A 24,681-nucleotide genomic window follows, 5' to 3' on the forward strand; every position below is an offset into this window, starting at 1 on the left:
ATGTGGGAGCAGTGGCGAGCAGGAGAAAGCAAAGGTAAGAGCAGTAGGGACAAGCAAATGGATCTGTAGAACCAAAATCCCAGAGATGGTAGAAATAGTGTAGCCTACTGACAAAGCCATGCAAAGAAAATTAGAGAAGCTAAGTGTGGTTCTGAACTCAAGCACTTGAATTTGCTTTGAGTTGTACCTGTGTAAAATCAAAGATGTGCCCCTGGACTCAAGATGCTGAATTAGGCCCACATCAGGCTACTCCCACTGCATATTTACAATATAATAGGATGCTTTTCTTTGCATCAGTGGAAAGAGACAGGGTATTTCGTGGAGCATATCTGAATTATGCTTATGTGGATGATCAGCTGGAGGATGCTTCCATATCCCAAGTGTCCTGTTTAGCACAGCTCCCTGATCAGAGACCACCTCCAATCAAGAGAGACTTGCACTGGGATGAATGGTAGAGCAGTGCAAGAGCATCTCCTCTTACCCAGCTGCAGAGTTTAGATTGTGTTCAGTACCACCTATCATGAAGTTTTATTTTGTAATGACATTTCTACAGACTCTCTGAAAGCAGTTTTTCTCCTATCATGCATTACAATTACACTTGGAGTGTGCCTTTTTTCTAATGTAGAACATCCATTTAGAGTCACTTCAAGATATTGTAAAGGTGGGTTATTTTGTGTGTGGTCTTGTTTAAAAACACAGTGCTCAAACCATTCTTGTTTCACACCCCTCCTCCTGAAAATCCCCTGCTGCTTTTCCTTGCAGGGTCTCTTGAGAGCACAATTGCCACAACCAGCCCCTTACCCTATCCATATTTAAACTTGTGAGGTGCAATGATCCTTTGCCAAAATTATCTGATGTTGATATGCTATGTCCCCAACCTGAGACCACTGCTCTTTCCTTCCTGTAGATTGGTAGCTGTGGAAATACTGTCACCGAGTATGTCTTTTCTATGGTTTTTTGCTGTGGTGGTTTTTTGGTTTTTTTCCCTATTTTAATTTCTTTCTGATCAACTGAAAACTCTCTCTTTCAGCATCAGAAAATTGCACTGCTCTCTTTGCTGTTAGTCAGAACAGAGTCCAAACTATTTCCATCCACATCAGTTACCCAAATGTCGAAGATTTCCTTTCAATATGAAGTCCAAAAGCAGTCCTAAAGGGAAGTTCTTTAAATATATATCTACTCAGGGTCACCTGGCTGCTGTTTATGCAGGGGGGTTTTGTAGGGTTTTTGTTCTTGTGAAATGGAATATGAAAGTGCTTACAAAGGAAAAATTACCTGAAACTCTAGTCTTGCTCCACACCCGAAAGACATTGATTCCACTGGCTTTATTTCCTGATTGGCAGCAAATATATCCTTAAAGTAAGGGGTTATTTGAGCTAGCAACTTATCAGGCAGGTTAAAATTTACTATTACTTTTACTATTTGGCTACATTTAACATCCTCTTAAACATTTCAGGATTATAGGAGCCACATTTTTTTTTATTCTTCCTTTCCACTCTCTCTTCCTCTGTCCATTTCTTCTTCAGGAAAACTCACATAACATACAACCTTCCTTTCTGCTTTCTCTGCCATCCCTTCCTCCTTCTTCCTCCTCCTCCCTTGTCACAAGTAATAAAATTTCTCAGCCACTTCTCTCATTTAAGTCTTTCCCTTCCTTCACTGGCCCCACTTTTTATCCAGCATTTGTCTCTCACTTAGCTTTACTCCTTTTTTTTTTCCCCAACCTCTTGTACTATTCTAGTTTGTTCTCCTCATGCTTCATACCCTCTTATTTTCTTATTAAAAAAAGCCCAAACAACTCCCCATCTCCTAAAGCACAACAGGCCCTTGTGATTAACCAAGGCTCTCCAATCTCACAAAGTTATAAAGAGATGGATTTATTTTGGCAGACCAGTAGTTAATCTATAACATATTCCTGCAAAGTAACTTGCACTGGGTACTAAATGAGGCAAAAGCTTGTCATCAAAATTGCATTTTTTAGGTACATTGCTGGGATGAAAGCACAGAGCTCCATGCCTGAGTCCCACCATCACCCTCTTAAACTCCCTGTGCACCTGGCAGAGACAGCACAAGGGCCCAGATGCAAAGCTCCCAGCCTAGCACCTTCAATGCACAAATAGAATAATAAACAAGAACTTTTGCCCACACCAGGGAGGACTCCAGTAGCATTAGAAGTGTTAACCACTACACCACTAAAATGTTTTTATTTTCCAGGCAAATAATATAAGTACTGCTGAGGCAAAACCAGGAGAAAGGGCAACATTTCTCCCTTTACGCAAGAATTTGGCCCTCTATGCACACATTCCTTCATTAATCTGCAGTTTCTGTACCACAGTCACAAGTGGAATCTAAATTACTGACTTTCCCACTCTCATCTGGCTCTGCAGCACATCGCTTGCACCAGTTTCAACACCCTTTACCAGTAAATAACTCTGTTTCTTTAGCAGAGCAGAACTTTAACTTGGACCACTGAATTAAAACATGAAACTCCACCAGCCAGTCCGACCATAAAGTTACAGTTTATTTTAACTAAAATAAGCAGTATCTCTGGTGCTTATTCACAGAACCAGTGTGAATACTATTCCACCATCCTGCCTAGCAATTCCCATGCCAGACCCATGAAGTTCTCACTTCAGGTTTTGCTACAAACAGCTGATGGAGCAGTCCATACAGGAGCTTGCTTTCCTTAGCATTTGCTGCCATGGGTCAGCCAATAGAAGACCAAGGGTGTTGAATCCTTATTGCCTGAGGACAAGAGCACACAGACCTCTTTTATTTCTTTAAAAGTCATCCTACCTGCTAGCCACCACCTCATGCCCAGTCTCACAAAGACAGAAAGAGGAGATGGGTCCTGCCCAGAAGTGTTTACAGGCTGCATATGAGAAAACAAATAGGAATAAGAGGAACATAACTTTGTAAGCAAGCATATGTTTTATCTGATTTTCTGTTATTTTAATGGATCTTTCAGGACATGCTGTTCCATACTCATGGCCAGTGCTATTCCTTGTCCCAGAGGACAGCCAGAGGTGACTGATTCTGTCACCACAACAGCACATGGAAGTTAGTTCTAGTCTTCTCTGATTTGCATAGGCAAAAATACACTTCAAACTAGAAGCTCCAAGCCCTTTCATTATAAGCCCTCACAGAATCCCCCCAAACCTTCATGATTATTTTCTAATGACTTGGGTAACAGAGTCAGCACTTTTGTAGAGGAGGTACCCCAATGTGTCCTGTGAGAACACACCAAGGAAGTTCTGCCATCTCTGGCTTTGAAATTTAACATCAGTGTGTACAAACAGGAAAAACTTGCCAGTAATTCAGTTTTCATCAATTTTAAATTGCTGCAGGTTTACTTGCATGACCTTTCCTGACACAGATGACCAGTTGCCATCTACTGAAGCTGGGTAATGCACAGGAGGAACATCATGAGGATGAAAAGTTGACTGCTTTTCTAAATAGCTGAAAGAAGAGAGATGAGCTAGAAAACCAAGCCAGCCTGGAATAGGAACAACACACAGTTTTACAATTCATGCAGAGGGGCATTTTTCCATATTGATGTATTGATAAGAGTGGAAAGAGGAAGAAATTTGATGCCACACAAGTCAGAGCATTGTTCCTGATGAAGCCACATTCATAGTGTGAGTGCCTTGAAGATCACGTGTGAACTGGAAACAAGCCTAAAGGGCTCAGGGGACTTTATTCTCTCAGGGGAAAGACACATACACTATTTCAGAAAAGCAAGGAGCAATTGAGTGTGGAGACCAACTCATCTATCCATTTTCCTTGCTTTTTGTAGCTTAAAAAAAAGTGTAACATCCTTTAGTCAATGTTCAGATAAGGGGCATTTCTTCTGCTAAGAAAGATCAGTGGAGCTTTAATTTTTTTTAGGGGTTTGCAGGGGTTGTTTTTTAAGTACATAAATGCTCCTGTTTTTCTAAGCCACAGCACTAAATTATAATGTAATAAGGACCACACTGCATCCCTGACAGATGCTCTTTCTGACAGCACAGGGAGATGCAGCTGTTGAAGTGGAGTCTGCAATTCCAGACCTCTGGGCCATGAAGCATCTCCCTGATTAGTTTTCTGCATCCAAAAGCAGATCTCAATTCAAAATCTGAACCTACTTCTGTAGATGGAGTACACAGAGGAAAAACACAAAATATTTGTTATCAAACTGAAGTTGCACAAATCCCAAACCACCATCAATCTGTATTTTTCCCCCAAAGGGAATACTTCAAAATCTCTGGAATACTGAAGTTATTAAGGGTAATTTGCTCATATCTACACTTTATTACAGCTACTCACACAGTATGACACACCCCACTCTGCACTAACTGAGCCAGCAGTACCAGCCATGGTACTGATGGTTCTGTCATTACTGCTTCTGCCACATCACCAAAGACAAACTGATAAAGTCTGTCCACAAGGGTTAAAGTATGGACTTTCCAAAGCACAGCATTAAGAGAAGATGGAAAGTGTGTATTGTCATGTATATATATAGCAAATAAATCTCAAAATATTCCAGTTGTCAAATGCTAAAGAGCTTCTGAATCCCCAACAACCACTTGTGCCCTGGTCAGTCTGAAGCTGCAATCAGCTTGGGATGAGGCATGACCTGGAGCCCCCAGGGAACAGCTTTGATGTATGAGGGCTCAGAGCAGAAACTTCTCTGTGGGATAGCTCATGAGTGGGTGAAGAGAGGTCAGGTAGCCACTCTGCAACTAACAGGATAGAAACATCTCCCAGCAAAATGGTTCCAGGATTTGTGGTGAGAGCTGCAGTCAACTCCTGCAAACTTGGTGAATGACTTTAGCACTTTCAAAACTATCTGCAGTACATTTGTAGGCTATTTCTCTGAATTTTATCCTTACCTACCATTGGTACAGATATCCTGGACGTTTTATCCTTTGTTTGATAAATGCCATTGCACACCTGTGTAGGAAGGATGCAGGGAACTGCAATCACTGCATCTACATTTTCAGGAATTCATTTCTAACATGATGCAATATCCTTTGTAGCATCCCAAAGACAGCACTGCCCACTTTCCTACCTAAGCCTGACTGCTGGGAGCCATGCACAGAATAGCACAGGCCAAAGAGAGCAAGATCATTTTACAGTCAGCAACCATCCAAAATCCAAATGCTGAGATCCTGAGACACAATATCAAGATATGGAATCACCCACCCTTGCTCAAGCAAGAGTGCCTTGGGCTGGTCAGAAAGGAGACAGGTTTGCCCAGGAATCTTGTCACAGCCATGCTTCTTGATCAAGATCTCTTTGGCCATTTTTGCAAAGCCACTGATGTGCAGAGAGATTAAGAGAAGAAGAACAGCAGCTCCTACCATGCCATAGCTCCAGTTCCATGTGAGATCTGTATGGGACCAGCACCCATCAGGAGTCCCAATCTCGTGTTCCTTCTAAGCACATAGCTTCACTCAGAATCATAAAACAAGAAGGCACCACAAATGATAGTCTCTTACCCTTCAGAGATAAAAAACAAAGGGTGCCATTGAACTAGTTTAAGATAATGAGAAAATAAATTGAGCAATTCTCCTTTTGCAAGTTGCAAGAAATTTGTATCATCAGTGATGCCTTTGTAAAAGCAATTAGATTCTTAAAGCTCTATTTTATATTTGATTATCTGATTCTATTTGGTGTGCAAAGACAGAAGTCATTTTGATTTGGGATACTTCAGTACATTATAGGCACCCATATATTTCCATCTTCCAGATCCTTTTTTTTTTTAACTTTTTCTTTTTTATCTCAATCTCTTTATAGGCTGCCATTTTTTTAACCTTTGAAAAATACCAATTCTTAACAACGCTTATGTCTTCAGTTAGTCTTCAAACAGTTCTGGAGAAAAGTAAGGTTTTATTTAAAGCACTTTTGGTTGAGTCAGTGAATATTACAGATAGGCAGATCAGAGATGAAGCTGTGGCTTTCAAAACGCTCACCCAAAAGCCTTTCCTTTACTCTCCTCCTCCCAAAAGCTAAAGAAAATGAGACATTTCTATCTTTCTTCTGACCAAAAGCCTGGTCTGATGAACAAAAAATAAAATCCAGGATTTCTTTCATTCCAAAACAGTATCCCAAACACTCTTGCCACCAAGCTGCCATTTGTCCAGTTTGTAACATTTAGGTTATCCAACCAAGGAAAAGATAAAACCATGGAGAAATTTTCCTTAAGCAAAGATGTTTACCGGAAATCTCCTTTACTTTACAGCAGGAACCAACCCAGAGCAGGGATCACATTTACACCAGAGCTCTGACAAATGCCTGTTGAGCTGCAGCACTTAAACCACTTGCATTTTAAACAGCAGTTTGTCAAGTGATACTAATTATTTGGGAGGTCTCTGCTCCTAGAAACGTAAACATTTCTTTTCATACCAATCGCATTTTCTTTTCCATGTGGTGCCTCCAGCAGAGACTGAAATTAAAATGGCTTCTTTGTGTGCCACAATGTGGTTTATGGCTCAAATCCCCTTGTACTCTTGCAAGCAGGGGATAGCATTCTCTTGGGGCTCTGCACAGCACCTTCCCATTCCTGCTTTGTAAGCAGAAACCTCCTCTCCACAGGCAGAGAGCCCTCCCAGGATCAAACCCATCCACTTCTCTCAAGGCTGCACAGCTTCCCTCTGGCTGATAACACAGGGCTGGGACTTGCAGTAGCCTGAGGATCACTTGAACTTCATAAAGCAAGCTGAGGGCTCAGCTGCTAGGGAGCACTGCAGGGGACTGACAAACAGGCTCTTGCAGGAGTCCGAGCCAAAAACCCTCAACCAATTCCCAGACCTGCCAAGGTGCAGCTCAAACACAGGCACGTTTCCTTCAAACTCCCTCCTGCTTCAAGAGACACTGCTTGGGCTCTGTTTAAGCCAGGCCACAAGCCTCAGAGTTTCTTGAAAAACACAATTTCAGTCCCACCCCAGTATCTCACAGCAGGCCCTGTTTTTACAAACGAGTCTATCGGCCAAAACCTTCCAGTGCTGCATCCACACGGCGCCACGTGGCTGCACAGCAGGGCCTAGCACAGAGAAAATCTGGCAGTATCAGCCAGAAGAAGGTTCATGAAATCACAGCAAGTAAACCAAAGACTTTACCAGAAGTGAGACTAAACCAGCATTTTCAGAATCACACTGAGCCATCTGCAAGTCACTTGTGGGAACTTTCTCGTTAGGGTAGTCAATGATGGGATCAGCCTCTGCTATCCAGGCAAACTTTATAGAGAAGTCACATCCTTCCTCCTTGACACAAGTGTTGGGTCCTTTCCTGTTTTCCAGACCTCATCAAGGTCTCCTGTGAGCAAGTTTCTGAGCCCTGGGAGCTGACCCAGCATGTGTGGGAAGGTCACCAGGCATGGACCTGCCTCCCACAGCCTCTGTGCAGAACCACCCTGTGACCTACAACCTGATGGGGCAAAGTCAGACCATGAGTATGAGTGTTACATGACCCCTCCATGTTCCCTCTCTGTATTGACTGGTATAGGCAGAAAATTATGTAAGATGAACCACAAAAAGGAGCTGATTTTCATAGCAAGGGGCCTTGGTTTAACACAAAGGTTCCTCCTGAAAAAAAGTTCTTTTACCTTGATGGAGAGGGCAAGAACTTCAGATTTCTGCTGATGCTGGCTGTTAGAGGAGAGGCAATCAGGAGCACACTGTATAACGTTCATGAATGTATATAGCTTTTATTATATGACCATTTTACTATTTCCCTTCTTCTTTAAAACAGAAGTGCTATCAATGTGTCTAATGAAGAAAATAAGTTCATGCATCCAATCAATTATGTCTCACTCTGAGCCCACCGCCTTTCAGCTATCAGGCCCATGGTAAATCTCAGATGAACCAAAGGATTCCTCTCCTCAGTCAACTGCAGTTATCTGAAATGTTATTTTTAATGCCAACAAATTACAGTGTCCCTTCAAGAGACAATTAAGGACAGAGTCAAGGAACAGAAATACTGGTGAGACTAACTCAACAAGAGCTACAGAGAAGGTGTCTCTGACTCATTTTGGACTCAGAGAAAAACTTTTTCAAAGTAAAACATTGATTTAGAGGTGAATAGACAAGAAGAAAAATGAAAGGACAACAACGGTCAGGGGAATCAACCCCAGAGCAAAGCTCAGGGACCCACAGGGCTGAAGCATGTGCTCCAACCATGGGCACATGCACTGCCAAGCTGGTGGCTCACAGCCACACTCCAACAGCTCAGCATCCTGCTGTGTCATCACTGACCCCTGACAACTCCTGAGAGCAATCAGTAATTCCACCCCTTGGTTCGCTTTCACTTTATATGAAACTCCCTTTCCTTTAGGGTTAATTTTTAGACTGTTCTTAATGCAATCCTCTGCACATATAGATATCATTGATGCAAAGTTCTTTGTTGAAACTAATGCAGCCATATAAGTTTGGAGATTACATGTATAGAGATAACCTCTTCTTAATTCCTGCTTATGTCTGCAATGGTAATCATATCTGTTTGGTAAAATTATTTTATACTATTAACAATATGAATGTTCAGGCTGTGGGAGTACTTGCTTTGATTACATATGCAACTGATTCCCTAGAACATGTCAATAGACACTGCAAACCTTCCTGAAGGGACACCTGCTGCCTCTAAACTAATTGAATGATAGATTAATATAGAACCCATAATTCTTAAGAAAACAGGAGAAGTAAGGAAGAAGTGAAGAAGGATCAGAGCTAAGAATGCATTCACATAGAGGAGGGAAAGGAGCAGTCCAAGAGAAGACAAATAAGACAACAAAACCTGACAAACAACATTCACTCCCAAGGTCCCACCAGAACAGAGCATCAAAGCTGACAGAAAAGTTAATGAGAAAATGCCATGAAAGCAAAGGACAAAATGAGAACAGGAACAGCCTTTGCTTTCAGCATTGGAGCAAGACCCCTACACTCAAAAACTGCCACAGCTAATGAAAAAATTCATTTGCCTTTCATAAATAAAGCAGTTTTCAGGTATAAACGTGGTTACCCATAAAATCTTCACATACAGAGATGCTACATTTCCTGTCACAAGTGTTGTCAGCAGCAGATAACACTCTATTATTGGTCACCCTGGGACACTGGTAGGTGACACATGGGTCAGAGGCACGCACCAAAATAATCTCTGGAAGTTCCACTTTCAGCAAATGCCAGCACTGTTTTGGCACCATGTCTAAGGTCTTCTGCACCAGTTAATCCAACCCTGACCAGGATAAATTCCTCATCCACACAGACTCTTTTGCTTTCAGGGCTATATGGCAATTGCTGAAAGCAGAGGGGGTTTAGAAACAACCTTTTCTCCTCAGTCCTGTATTAGTTCTCAACAAGCAACTGTCTGAAGGATAGAGATGGTCATCCCTTAGTGAGTCTGATATCATCACCAGTCACACCATCAAATGGAAAATTACCCCAAAAACTTGCCAATAACTCAGAGATTATTAGAATATAAATCAACACTAATTTGCAGAGAAATCTCACTAGCAGTTGGTGTTGGTTTGTTTTTTGGGGTTTTTTTGGGTTGCTGTTTCTTATTTCTTCTGAGATACTCAAAGTTTTAATTAGGTATAAGAAGATAGAAATTATTACACTAGAATATATGGGTGTGTTAGAGAACAAGGCTGTTTAGTGATATTAACTGCAAGGGTAAGTTGTGGTAATTGGAATGGTTACTGCAGTACAATGGACAGTGAGACACAAAGCATGGGGCTGATTTCAGCATATGCATATAGACACACCATTTACCACTCTACAAGGAATTCAGAGAAAGAGGAAAAATAGAGCTCTAAAGTGCAAAGTAAGAGTGAAAGAAGTTGCATACTATAGCCATTTTTCATTGGGGAAATGGCTTCCACCCTCTGTTCTTCCCCAAAGCTCTTCAGCCACTGCCATGGGGGCTGAGGCTTCCACACAGCACCCAAATGTCCCAGATCTCCCACCAACACATGTGAACAAGACCGAGAAACTGCTTTCCAGGAGAACAAAATGTGGGGGGAGGATCATGGGAGATCTTCTGTACAGGAATAAATGACCAGCCGCGAAGGAAAGGAATGTCCATGGAAAATGAGATCCTGATGAATGGGAAATGAATCCAGATAGCCACCCAAAATCCTATTGCCACACAGTGTGGATGAACTCCTGCTATAATTCCTAATTCCTGCTTCCTTCTTCCATTTTGCAGCACACAAATGTGGCTGCATCTCTCACCAGACCTACATATGGGAGATATAAATCTGGTCATGCATAACCCTTATGTGATCCTCTGCATACACCACACAAATGACCCACGAGCTATTATTTATATTGTATTCACAGCTTACAGAGCACCTTCTGCAAGCAGCTTGAAAACTCAGCCATTCCAACTGAAAATCACACCTGTCAGTCAGCACCACCTCCCGGGCTAAAAACCAGACATATCTCACTTGGGACTTCTTTGCAATTACACTGATGCCATACAATTACTGTTTGAAAAATGTGCCATGAGATACCTTTTCCCCTGCTCCTTGTAAAAATGATTCCACAGCAAAATTCTGATGAATGCCGGTGACAAGAGTAATTAAAGTGAAAGTGAAACAAAGCCTTGCAACTAATGATTTATTAATAATTACCAGTGGTGGTAGGTTAGTTATTGAGTAAATGTGCAGCTGTGCAGACTGACATACTCCTTGCACATGGGCTAACCCACAGTGTAAACTCTAGCAAGTCAAAGGTCCTCTGAAGAGATGTGCACGTGCCATCACAACCTCTGCACGCCTACCTACACTGAACCCCCCTCCAACACAGTGCAGCAGCTTCCTTGGCTAAAACATCACTTTGTGTCAGTTTGGTTCTTAGTGAAAGAGACAAAAAGTACCCAGGTGTTTGGGGATTTTTTTTCCTTAGACCGAATCTCAAAATTTGGCCCCTAAAATCAAGAATAGGATCTTTTACAAGTAGGAGCTCACTCATGGCCGTACAAGGCATGAAAAACTACTGCAGCACATGAAAGTTGTACCAAACACATAAGAAGAACTCAGGTATTATGACATATGCATCTATTAGATATTTATTTCAAGCATGATTAGCTAGCAAGTAGTTTAACATAATTACTTAATAAACCCTGACTCTGTTATAGGAAGACTGTAGTGTACAGTCATTCTTGTAGAAACCAGTTTTCTATCAATCACAAGGAACCATATCAACACTTCCTGTTTAAAATACTGTTAAGCACTGCATATATAGATATTACACTTCAAATAGCAAGTAAACATCCTGCCCATCAAGGTTGTGTTACCTTTGAACCTCCTATTTTGACTTCTCTTCTTGCTGCATAGACTGCTCTGGAAAACACCACAAGGACTTCTGCAGAGGGTGTGGGAAAGCAAGAGGGAATGGGAAAGAGGAACAGTCACAGTGCCAGGAATAGGGACATAGATGGAGACTGCCTGAGTGGGTGTCAGCACTGCACAGAGAATATTCCCATGACCCAACATCTCAAGCCATCAGATGACTCCTTTCACAAACAAACATACTGTTCCTCATGGTACACGCCATTGGGGTTTGTTTGGTAGTGGGGAATAAAGTCAGAAATTGAGCTCTCTTAGGAAGCTCAGGTAGCTTTAGTGACACTAGCTCAAAGCTTATCTTGCCTCCCAGTTCTATCAAGTGGGAAACTTTCCTTCAGGTGACTCAGGGCCCATTCAGCACCCACCATCTCCACCTTAGGGCAGATGAGCTTGGCTCTGCAGCCACCTATCAATGGGCAAGCAGCATTTTCACCCAGGGAGATGCCTGTGCATGTGAGCCTGTGTGTGTACCTCTGCATGTGACCCTGTACAGTATGGCTCAAATAGGATCAAGCACTGGCTCGCAGGACTTCACACAGCAGAGCCAAGCATCAGTGCAGGTCCAGGGACACCCAGTGCCACCACCACGGCCATTCAACCCCATGCATGACATGTCACCCATTCGTGGCTTTTCTTGAGCCAAAGGATGTTGAGTCTCCTCTATCCAGCAGGTTTGCTGCATATCTTTGCAGTTTGAGAGCACATTTGTGAGTGAAAGGGGGAAAAATGATGCCAGGTGTTCCTCATGATGGTCTGTGTGTAGTTGCACTTGACTGCTGTAAACCTAGAATCACAGAATCATTAAGGGTGGGAAAGATCTCTAAGATAACCAAGACCAACTCCTAACCAGCCCTGCCAAGTCCACCACCTAACCATGTCCCTGGGCACCACATCTACATGCTTTCTGAACACTTCCAGGGCCACTGATTCCACTGCTTCCCTGAGCAGCCTGTTCCAATGCCTGACTGCCCTTTCAAAGAAGAAATTTTTTCTACTATCCCATCAAAACCTCTCCTGGCACAACTTGAGTCATCTCCTCTTGTCCTTTTCTATCCCTCACTGCTTGCCCCACCTCACTACAACCTCCTTTCACGCAGGTTTAGTGAGTGTTAAGGTCTCCCCTGCGCCTCCTTTTTTCCAGGCTAAACAACCCCAGCTCCCTCAGCTGCTCCTCAAATGATTAACTCTTCAGACCTTCAACAGCTCTGTGGCCCCTCTCTGGACTCACTTGGTTACCTCAATGTCCTTCCTGGACTGAGGGGCTCAGAATTGGACACAGGACTCGAGGTGCAGCCTCAGCAGCGCCCAGTACAGGGGGACAATCCCTGCCCTGGTCCTGCTAGCCACACTATTGCAGATAAAGGCCAGGATGCCATTAGCCTGGGCACACTGCTGGCTCATGTTCAGCTAGCTGGCAGCCAACACCAAACCTCTGTTCTTACATCAGGGCACCCACAGCTTATAAAACGAACAACCTGATTTTATGGTGTTTTTGACAGGGTGCCTCCCTCAAGAGCCACTTCAGGAGCTTTTATCTCAATTAACTTTTATGACCCTGACAAGGTCAGGGTGTGCCCAGGCAGAGGCAGGACCCAGAACCCAGCTCTGGGCACAAGTCTCAGGAAAACCTGCTGTCTGCCCAGGACCAGCTCAGCAGAGCAGGAGCAGCATCTCCCCACCTGAGCTAATTTTCAGTGAACAGGTGCTTGTAAAAATCCCACCTCATCCTTGCCACACGGAGAGGTCACCAGAAATGTCTGAAGGACACTGGTTAATTAATTATCTGTGCTATCTAAGACAAAGATTATCAGTTCTAAGGCTATCAATACAACTCCTTTCAGTATCGTTACATTCACTCTCAATTCAATTTACGAGAAATGGATACAGATTCTGTTCTCTTTCCTCAGCTATTTTGAGACACATCTGAAACACAAATATTCAACAGAAAGATGGAACTGAAAGAACAGTAGCCACAGACAAACCACAAGTGCAGATGTAGTCTATTTTTGTTAAATGTGCCTTTGTAGCATGATTTTTTTTTATATAATCCCTATTTTTTTTCAAGTATCACTGTGCTGAACAAAGCTGTGCATCACCTCTGTATATAACACAGTCTGTAGCCCCTCTGAAAATTTGAGTTAATTAGCCACATCACCTCTATCTTCCAACAAATAAAAATTAAAGAGAAGAATGCTTGCTGGAGTAGAATTGCTGAGAGGCAGAAGTTGCAAGATTGCTGTGCAGTCCACTGCCAGCTGCAGGCAGGAGAAGGCCCCAACAGGAATGCCAAGCCCCTGGCACACACAGGAAACATATATATTTTTTATTCTTTCACTGACTTTTTTTTTTAATTCATTCAAATAATGCTTCAGAGGGGAAAAGGCACTTACAATCACAAGATGACAGCCAGAGGTTTTTCTTTTTTTTTTTTTTTTTTTTTTTGGTGACCCAGCAGTACAATTATTCTGCATACTGCATGCATATCATGAGATTAAATAAGAAATAAGGTCAGGCCACAGAAACTTCAGAATACAAACAATGAACAAATAAAAAAATCTCTATTATCTTGCTAAATATCTTTGGGGAGAGTCATTTACTTCCTAACTGTGCCCATTTACTTCCTAACTATGCCCATTCCTTAAACTATAGGGCTTGGACTTGGTAGAAAATATGAGAAGAATCAGGGCTGTAATATGAATATTCACAGTGTAAATGTATATACCTCATGTATCTCTATTCAAATCAAGGATATGAGATACTCTACAGTGCTTTACCTGCGTCTTCCATATCCATGTTTACTATTGTGACACGGAAGGGTTTCTGAAAACCCCATTCACACCTCAATGAGCACGCAGCACACTTACTACATCCAAACCCACGCAGAACATTTCAGAGCAAAACACGGGTTTCATGCTAAGGGCTGCAATATTCTCACAGAAGTATTAATTGCACGAGATTTGTGCAGGCAGGGACATGTCTCGTACTGTCCATAGAGTCACATTCTGTTTAAGGCTGGCCTATGCAGGGCACTCCGGTCCCTCTCCAGCTCCTCCCTCGCCCCGCTGTGCATCACCAACAAACCCAGGGAGAGGGCTGCGCTCAGAGCCTCAGCTCCGTCAATTCACACCGACATTCATTCCAAACCTTAGCAATTCAGCTAGGAAACTGCTGGTGGGAAGGAGAAGTAAGGTGACTGCTCAGAGATCCCGCTCAGCTGCTGGCAGTAACCTTGGCAGCGGGGCTGGCGATCCCGGCGGGGCTGTCACGCAGCGCACACGGATACACACGGACACGGTTACTTCTCCTTCCACCCTGACACCTCACAGCGAGCCCGTCGGCGCTGCCCGGGCCGGTATCTACGCCTTATCCCCGTGTTCAACCTGACGAGCCCCATCCCAGCCCGGCCTTCCTCCCGAGCCAGCCCCGCTGCTGGAGCGGGATGCTGCGGGAGGAGAGCCGGGCAGAATCCGCATCCCCGGCATCTCCCGCCGCACCTTTCCCAGCCGCCTCCCGCGGTCGCTCCTTACCGTAGAGCAGGTTTCTCGTCACCTGCCCCCCCATGTCGGCGCAGCCCCCGCCCGGCTCCGGCCCCGGCTCCGCTCCGCAGTCCCCGGCCCCCGCGGGACGCGGCTGCCCCGCGCCGGCAGCCTCCGCCCACACCCGCGCCTCCCGCCGCGGCACCGGCGCTCCGAGCTGTCATCTTTATTTACATAAGAAGGAGGAGACTTCGCTTCCTGAAATAGCTGCCGGCGTTTCACCGATGGAGCGTGTCCCCCCTCCCCACGCACAGCGCGGCGGGCGAAGGCACCCACGAGCGGGGCGGCCGACCCGGCTCAAACCCGGCGGAACTGAGAACAAAGCGGGAGGCACCGCTGACTCCACGGGGCAAAATAAAGAAAACAAAAATTAAGAACTCATTTATAAAACCAAAGGACTCTGGCCATGTGAAACTTTCGCTCACCACTGCAAAACCCTGGAATAAATTAGAGCGGGGAGAAAGAAAAGTTAAAATTTATTACCAGACATCACCACACCAGTCTTCAAACGGCTTTTGCGGGCTAATTGTTAATTACTTAATAGTTTAATAATTATTAATATTTACTAATATTAATATTTATTAACTATTTAATAAAGAAGTGCTCGAAAGGCAGAATGGTTCGCCACAGACTGAAATAATAAAAACATTACCCCCCGTAAACTCTTTTGTGCGGGGCTGGCATGCTCAGCCCAGATCCAACGCTTCCTGCGCTCCAGCTCATTACCTCTGCTGATGGATAATGGCCAGCGTTAGAAAAAGCAGGGGGGTGCCGAGAGCGGTGCAAGGAGGTGCGCAGGGGACCGCAGCCAGGGATGGTCCCTCGGTTGCTCTCTGCATCCCGCAGTTCATGCAGGAGCTCGCTCGTTCCCTCCTCTCCATCTCCAGCACTGCACGCCCCTGCCCACTCACTCCTCTCCCTGCACCTCTCCTGTCCACTGCTCTGTGGGTAAATTAACACAGCAGGCACCGAGCTGCCACAGCCAGCGCCGGCAGATCCCAGCTGGCTCGATGGAAACCAGCTCATGCATCTTTGTGCTGCGCCGCAGTCGCTCCCCTCTCTGCAAAGGAGCGGGAGTGAAACTTGTGCAGCCGCGAGAGCAGCCCTGCCTCCCAACTCTTACCATGGTGTTGGGCAAATCCTGCCATCCCACTGCCTCGATTCTGCCACCGGAAAAAAAAACGGAAATAAGATTTTCTCTTGCCTGTGTTGTAAGGATTATTTGCTTAGGATGTCTGTGCGCTGAGGTCTCAGCACTTCTGGAGGAAAAAAAAAAAACAACAACAAAAAGAAAAGGAAAAAAAAAAGCAGTGCAAAAAAAGCCCAAGCCAAAAAGCATAGTCAGGGTGTTTGCACTAGTGCTGCGTGCTTGAGGAAAGCTGTGTCCAGCATTTTCAACCTGCAAGAGGAGCCTGTCCCGAGCCCTCCATGCAGTCACCACTGCCGGCTCACCCCTGCTCCCACCTGCCCAGCCGGGACGTGCACTCCAGAGCCAAGCAGCAGCTCTTCCTCAGCTGAGCAGCACACAGGCAGCACTCTGCTCATCCCTGCCCAGTCATACTCTGCAGAGCTCATGGCAGCTTCTTGGCAGAAGAAGAATCTTGCTTTTTTTTCCCTTCTATTTTTTTTCCCCTCCCCAGATGATGCTGCATTTACAGCAGCAGCGAGTGGGGTGAGGACGTGCCCTGGGCACCGTGGTGTGGCTCCTACAGCCCCAGTGGGTGCAGGACATCTCTCAGGTCACACCAACCCATCACAGCACCCTGCTCCGCTCCCTGGCTGCTGGAGACCCACAGATGCCACAGGGATACTGCTGCTTTCATCTTCCGGGGGGCACCTCACCCTCTCAGGCAAAGGGTCCAGAAATTCACAACATCAAATACCACATTTCACTTGGAAGAATGAAGATTGACTTGGACATTCAATCCCAAGTTTTCTCCCTTGGTTTCTCATTTCAGCTCTGCTTTCCATCCTTACCTTAATCTTGCTACAACTCTGTGAATAATTGACTTCTTGGTTCACTGCCTCAACCAAGGGATTGCTAGAAAAAAAAATATAATTTCATGTTGGCCTAAAAATGAATGCTTTGTGCGTCTCACTGAACAAAATGTTTCTTTAATTCAAAATGAGCCATTTTATTTTCAGAGTTATTTTTACCTCATTTTTTCAAGTTATGGTCATTCAATCCAACTCTGAAATGATGTCCTTAAAAAAAAAATTAAGCCCTTTGTTTTGAATACACCAAAAGGAAAGTGTGAATTGCTATCTTGTCTGATTATTTTATTTTTTCCAACTTATTGGCTTTGTTTGTTTGTCTGAAGGGGAGGGTGGAGAGGGCAGACTGCCAGAATGAGTCATCCTGTTTGGCAGAAAATTATAAACAATTTCAATTGATTTTAAAATTGGGAATTTTTTTCAAAAAGAATCCAGGATCCCCTCCCACCCCTGAGCTTCCCTCGGTGCTGTGGAGCAGTTCTTGGGGGCACAGACCCTCAGAGCCATCCACAGCAGTAGAATGGCCTGTCACCCCTGTTCTGTGATAATTCCTTGAGGATTATTTGCCATATGGCAAATAATCTTTCCTTCACAGATACATCACACTGAAACTTACTGCTGATTTGTTCTGGCCACCTCCAAGCCCATTTCAGACTTTTATCCATTCCAAATTACTCCTTAGTCTTTCATGTTTCAGGTTCTCCTCTAGACAAAGGGAAATCCTTCCCATTGCCCTGTTCCTGTTTTACAGTTCTCTCTGTCAATACACTCCAGGTCCCCTTGGGCTGTTTCTTTGCCCTTGTCAATAAGAATAAGGCCTCCCATTTTGGCGTCAAGTATAAAAATCAATAACATCACCATTTGCACACCCTCCTAAATCACTGACAAAGGTATTAGGTTGGACCCAACAAAAACCCAGCCCCTAAATCCATTTCCATTCATGAACTGCATCCAGCAAACTCTGGCCAAGCAGCAGTGTTGCTGTCCAAGTCAGGAGAAATCTGCAGCAGGAGTATTTTGAGGCAGTGTCTGATCTTGCTAAATATACTTATTAACCACAAGAGTAGGATGCTGAGCCTGCAGAGCACTTCTGAAAATAGATTCACAGATATCAAACCATAGCTAAAACCTTGGATCTTTCCAAGGAGCCTTGAGCAGGCAATGGGGCACCTCTCCCAGCCCTCCCAGGATAAAATCCCCAGCCTTGGGCACCAGGTACCAGGCAGGGTGGCCAGGAAGGATTATGACTATCTGCATTGATTTCCTGGTGTCCTGGTGCGAAGGCTGGCAGGTCAGCAAGGAGGATGCCAAAGAACCATCATGGTCTGGGAAAACACAGCCTAACAGCCCATTCAACCCTGACTGAGGGAAAGCAGAAGAGATACCTGCAGGGAACCACAGCAGGGAGAACCAGCTCTGCAGAGACCTGTCTTGCACAGGAGGAAACACAGAACAAGATACAAAGAGAGAAGAAGAAAAGGATGAAAACTCAGGGAGATCAAGGGTAAGATCATAGTTATGCATAGACAAGGCCAAGAAAATGAAAATCCAGTTCATGCAAGTCTCATGCAGCTAGAAGTCCTTTGGAACTGGATTTGGCTTTCTGGAGAACAAAGTTTTCACTTTGTTAGCGAGACAAAACAAGAAATAAAACCTCTCTTGAGGGGGATCACATCTCCTTTAACGGTGCTGTGGGTAGAGACATCCAGCCAAGAAACAGTCCAAGAAGTTTCCTTGAATATCAGCATGGGTAAAAGGTGGGAACTCTGGAAATCAATCTAGTATTCACCAGGTACATGGAATCTTCTCTCAATGACTTTTAAAAAGGTTTAAAAGGTTTAAAAGCTGCAATCAGTTTCTCTATTACCATTTACACTTGACTCTGTGGTAACAAACAGGTTGACTAGAAATTGCCCTTTTTCACCCAATGCAGTAGCTCTCAGCTACTGGAGTTCATCTGGGAAGATAGGATAATTTATGGGAACACATTCTTAGGTCTTTTTTCAGCATGAGTCTCTGACTGCTCCTAAGGGGAAGCTTCACCTGTACAGAAAACAGATTTCCTTCAGGAACCTCTGCCATTGTAACTTCAGAGGAAAAATTATGTTCTCAGTAGGAAAGCAACCAAGAAAAAATGTCTCACCAACATGCACAAGAAACAGCTAGGAAACCTTGCCTTCTATGCATTCCTTTAAAATTAATTTATTGCCATTAACAGAGGTGACTTAGACGAAAGGTGTGTCTCCACCTTCAATCCTTTTTCTGCAATGCAAAGACACAGATACTGCTGCAGCAAGCAATATGCTGATTAGCTGACGTTTATGCAGCCATTTGGGAATATAACGACTTATGTCATTATTAAGCATTATTATAAAGCCGCAGCTCTGGATGAAAGCCAAATCTCACAGTGTAAGTCAAAGGAAATTCAAAATTCTGGCTTAAACTCTTAAAATTGAAATCACGACTCATACCTACAAACCACAGCACTGCCACTGCTAACCCAGGTGGCTCAATTACCCCAATACAATTCTCTGCAGGCACAGCAGGAAGGGGAATTTGAGGACAGGAAAAAATCTTTAGGCTGACTAACCACCTCCCATTTGCACTTAGCTTAAAATGAGACATCAGCTTGTGTTTGCTTTAGTGACAGGAGCTGCAGCAGCACAGTGGTAAAGGCTGTCTCTGGCAGGGCAATAAAGACATCAGGGGGGTGTTGCAATGGATGTCCAGGTTGTGAAGGAGAGCCAGAGGCCTCATGCCACTGCTCAAGGGCTGTCACCCCTGTTTATGTAAAACCAAAGCTGCCACAGGACTTCCAAGTCTTAACGCTGACGCTGCCAGCACTCAGCTTTTTATCATAACCTCCCTGCTTGACTGTCTGCAGCAGGGGAAGGGAGGAATGGCAGTACTGGAGAGGGACAAAAAGCTGAGCAAGAAGAAGGATTTCTATGGAAAGGAACTGAACTGACTTCAGGCCAAATTGCACAACATTTTTCCATCAGCATGTACATGCTCACAAGCCCCCACTGGATGGGGGGTTTATCTCTAACGAGAGTGACTCAGGGCATGAAGGTGTCAGGACAGAAATTATTGCATCAAAAGCCAAGAGTGCTCCCTCTTCCTTGTATACTTTTGGGATAATATATTGAGAAAACTCTGTGGGAAACTAAGAGGAAGCAAGGATTAAAATTCACAGAATTCAATATAAGATGTGCCTGGCAAGAAAACACTAACCAGGAGCTTTTAAATTATACAGAAAAAACTGTGTGTCTGGGGCAAGGTCCCCTGGAATCTGCCAGAAGCCCATTCTTGAGGGCAAGTATCATGCTGTGCATGACACCAACCAGGCCTTCAAATGCCTCCAGCTCTGACCTTCATTACCATGCTAAATTAATAGCTTTGCCTCTCACTGCCATTTCACATTACTTCTTCAAGCACAACAAGATTCAGAAGAATCTTAGGCTTATCCAAATAAAATGGAAACTGAACATAAAAACACGTCACCAAGAGAAACACTGTAATTTTAAAAACCAGAGAAATGCTGATTTATAACACTCACCTGAATTGAGTTGACTTATGTTTTCTGAACTACAGAGAAAACGAAAGTTTCTATCTTAAAGCAAATATTTTCTTTAATCTCATGAGAATATCTTTATTTTTACTTCAACTGGAGGTACGGCACAATGACAACATGGCAGGACTGAGAAATGTGTTATTTCAAGCTCAGTTCTGTGGCTATGAAATATTTGGAAACTTTGAACAGTATCACATGATAAGGTTCTATGGCAGACTTTAGCAACCCAAGTATGTCTTTCCACACAAAGTTACAGGGAATACTGGTACAATATATATACTTTTACATTATATAAGTAGCTCATTCACATTTTATCACAGGCAATATCCAAATTCTGCACTGAAAAACTAAATTACCAGCTAGAATCAACAGTATTTTTATGGCATTTTTGCTTTAACATGTGAGTGCAGAGCAAACACTACATTCACTTTCACAATATTTTACTGTAGGAAATGGTGATACTTCTCTGCCTGAGCTAAAGAAGGACATTTTGAGTTTTTTCAAAAATTTTAATAAGGATCTTTTCAAGCAACAGGTTATTTCATTCTAACAATCTTCATTCAATGCCCTCTAGAAAGGGCACAGGCTGGACTCTGTGAAACCAAAGAGGTAAATAAGGTAATCAGAAAGCACCGGCATCAAGGTCAGATAGACAACTTCCACTCCAGCACGTGACAGCTTTTGGGAGCCTGACTTTGTAATCTAAATAAAGCTCCCTTGTCAAAGAAATGCAGTTGCTAAAGATTTTTCTTAGTAGATACAATGATAAGAGTGAATAACCTCTCTGTTTCCTGTGCCACCCTTTCCCAGAAAAGCCTCTCACTTACATGCAGGGATGTTTGTAACCAAGCAAAGGCACTGTATGTTTGTGATGTAAATATTAGCCCAGCTGAGAAACACCTTTTTATTACCCTGCTGAAAGTCCTCCAGAGAGGACAGTGAAGGGCAGCAGGATCCAGAAGAAACCTTTTGGGCTGGCAAGATGGGCAGGCAGGCTCACACCTCATGTCCATGAGAACGCGCCTCACTGCGTGTGCCCACAGGAAGTTTTAGCCTGGGCTTTGAAAAGGCTCCCAGGGTCACAGAGAACACTCAGTGATCCTCGTCCAGGAATGGCTTCTCATGCACCCCTTTTCACCCCAAAACTGCCCTGTCTACTGCTACAGGGCCATCTCAGAGGAAATGTGACTTACTTACAGAACTTTCCTGTACAGAGCTGCTTTCACAAGCTCTTTTACATTGGTCTCCAGGGAACCAAAGGAGCTGGAGGTCAAATACTTCAAGGACAAAATGCATGGCAAGGGTGAATTTTTCAGCCCTGGTAAGAGGAATCTTGCTGGTGTAAATACCAAACAAATCATGTCATGCCTGTTACAGATGTTGCCCCTTCCCATGCCCTCTGTTCATCTTTTAGTCACCATTCTCTGGTCTTCTACTTCCCCCTCACCAGATACTGATGTTTTGTACCTCCTCATCCTAGACTCTTTGTGGCCTTTCACATTTTACCTGAAATTTAGCCTTCCTCCCTTGTTATTTCTTCTATTATTCAAACTAAAAGACATTTTGACTCTAACTCAGTCTCACAGAAGTATCCTGAAAGGTCACAAGCCAGATACATTAGACTGGGGGCAGCTATTATTGGAATGAGAAAAGTGTTTTGGTTCTTCAACTCAGGAAAACAGGACTTAATCAGTCCTGTCTTTAATCAGACAAAAGATCACAGCTTTACCTTCACTAAATGCCACTTGTTTTATAGCTACTTTGTCAAAGCACAAAGCAGATGAACATAAAGTGCAAATATTGTACTAAGTAGAGCAATGGTCATGTTTCCCTCCATTCGCTTCTCCATCCCACATCTCCATTTCCAGGAAAAGGGATCAGAGCAGGACATGAGACTCATATTACCAAACACAGAAGAATGTCCACATCCCCAGGATCTAAACCATGCTAATGTATTCACCACTGCAGCATCTAGACTGAGCGTCTCTGACCTACCACAGCTCCTTCTGATCTGCCGCAAACTTCCGCAAACCAAAACAACTCCAACTGCTCCTGCCATTGTGCCTCTTCCTCCCATACACCATGCCTCCAATCCAAAGGGCTTTTTCACTTCTCCGTCCTCCCTCCCCCAATTCTTTGTCTCTGCAACCTCTTCTGTGCCGCCCACACACTTGGAGAGTGGAGAGCAGACCAATCTGGCAAGCTCAAATAACAACAAAAAAAGGAAAGAAAAGAGGGGGAAAAAAGTAGTTTTCTGGCCTGGAAGACTCCTCTGTATTTTTATCTGGGAGGAGCAAGCAAATCTCTTTTCCTTTCACCATGAACCAAAGGGAATGGCGATGGATCCCAAGGCCTCTCATTCTCACAAATCAGCTCTCACAAAAAAAAGGGGCTGGTATTTCTTCTGGACACACGGGCACCTCTGAATAGGAACATCAAGCTTCTCTTCAACCTTCTCCCAGCCCCAAGCACCAGTTAAAAATATTTTTAACAAGTAAAATAGTTTTTACAAGGTGGGGTTAGATTAGCCAGTTTTCTTGCTAGTTTTTCTTAAAAAGAGCTGAGGACAAGCTTTGTTGCCTGCCTGGAGGCTCCTTAACCAGCCAGGCAGCTGTTGGCACTTCAGGGGCTGCTGGGCTGCCTGGGCATGTGCCCACACACACAGCACAAGAAGGAGGTTTGGAAAGGTGCAGCACCCCCTCAGTGCCCACATGGCACTGGCAACATTTACCCATCAAGGTCCCACTCCTGCAATCTCACCAGCGCATACAAAAAATCCACTCTGGCATAAAGCATCTAATGACATTAATGGCACACAGCACAGTGATACGGTCCAGGCATGTGGAAATAATCACAGGCCCAGAACCCAGGATGACTGATTTTTTTCCCATTCAACATATGTTTTACTTAGATGTCTGTTTCTTCCCACCCTTCCTTCTCTTGGTCTCCCAAACTATTATTTGGTTTTGCGGGAACAGAGAAAAACATCTTAAAACAGAAATATTAAATCACACCTATCTAAGAAAAAAAAAATGCTTAACTTAGATATAAACAAGATATTTTATTAAATATACACATTCCTAATAATAGGCAGGATTTGACCCCAGCACAACTGGTCTCTTGAGCAGATAAAATATATCTGAAGACTGTTCAGCATGAGGGGCTAAAAATAATGTTTGTGATTAGAATCAAAGTTGAGTTTCAATGATTAATAAACACTGCTTATTAGGACCAAAGTGTACGCTCCACAGAATGACTCAAAAACTCGAAGCTATTCTGTGCAGCTATTTGCTTGTTCAAGGTGACCTGTGAGCCATACCCCAGGCTAGTAAAAATCAGCAGTTACATCATTTACAACACCAATCCAAACAGAGTGTCTCTCCCGCCCTATCAGGTCATCTTAACTCAGCTGTTCTTATGTCCTGGAGACATTTTAGCTCCACAAAAGCATTTTCACTTTTGCGGCTTCGTGCCAACTATGATGACTCCTGTCACTTTAGCCTTATGTAGCCACATGGACAAAATGTCCATCTTTCAATGGCTTTATCAGCACAGTTGCAGCCACAGTCATCACAATGCTGACAGTCTTTAACCAGGCTTTCACCCAACATCCACCTACACTGCTCTATTGAAAGCAAATTCTCACCTGTGCCTCTAAAGCAGATCAGCCACCACACTCTTCACCAGATTTTCTAAACTGGACACTTTCACACATCTCCTCTTGTCATGTAGCATGAGGGGCCAGTACCAGCACCACTTTTGGAGGCAGCAGCATGTCCTTGTCCACAGGAGACACTTGCACATCCCAGGGGAACTCCTACTTGACTCCTACCCAGCTTTTACCTCCAAAGAGAAAACACAGACAACTGATGCTCAGTGCTCCCCAACTTCAACCAGATCTTCAGCAAACTGCACTTTGCCACACTTCTAACTCACACACAGTGAAGAGAGTCCACTGACATTTCCAAGACCTCATTCAAGGTCTGACTGTGGTCTCACCCCCACTTCAGAGACTATCTGCCCTTCAGCTTCAGTGAGAGAACAGAAGAGAATGTTTATCATTAATGTAGAGTAGTAAAGAAGTAGAAATCTTTTTCTGTCTGTCTAGATTAGGATAAGAACATTAGACATGGACATGACAAGATAAATATCTCTGCATGCTCCATGTTAGCAGCACAGGTCTGTACACTACATGGACATGAGGCTATTTCAGATGATGCTCTTTTTAACACCTTCAAGTGTATTGAAGA

At 43.9% G+C, this 24,681-nt stretch overlaps 1 protein-coding gene across 3 annotated transcripts in view; it reads right to left on the reverse strand.

Annotated features, from left to right (window-relative positions):
* Nucleotides 1-24,681, reverse strand: part of NEURL1 (neuralized E3 ubiquitin protein ligase 1) — a 142,706-nt gene that overhangs the window by 67,167 nt on the left and 50,858 nt on the right. Inside the window, exon 2 of one of the 3 annotated variants that reach the window (XM_077182922.1) lies at nt 16,840-16,903. The exons of 1 other annotated variant lie outside the window; for it this stretch is intronic. Coding sequence is in view for 1 of the 2 variants with exons in the window: in XM_054637847.2 (XP_054493822.1) it covers nt 14,854-14,887 (34 nt within the window). In the remaining variant the exon portion in view is untranslated. Of the gene's footprint in view, nt 1-14,853; nt 14,998-16,839; nt 16,904-24,681 lie in introns of those variants that run through there. One more of the 3 variants, XM_054637847.2, reaches the window with a different exon arrangement.

This window comes from Agelaius phoeniceus, chromosome 9, assembly GCF_051311805.1.
Source record: "Agelaius phoeniceus isolate bAgePho1 chromosome 9, bAgePho1.hap1, whole genome shotgun sequence".
In the NCBI taxonomy this organism is placed as follows: Eukaryota; Metazoa; Chordata; class Aves; order Passeriformes; family Icteridae; genus Agelaius; species Agelaius phoeniceus.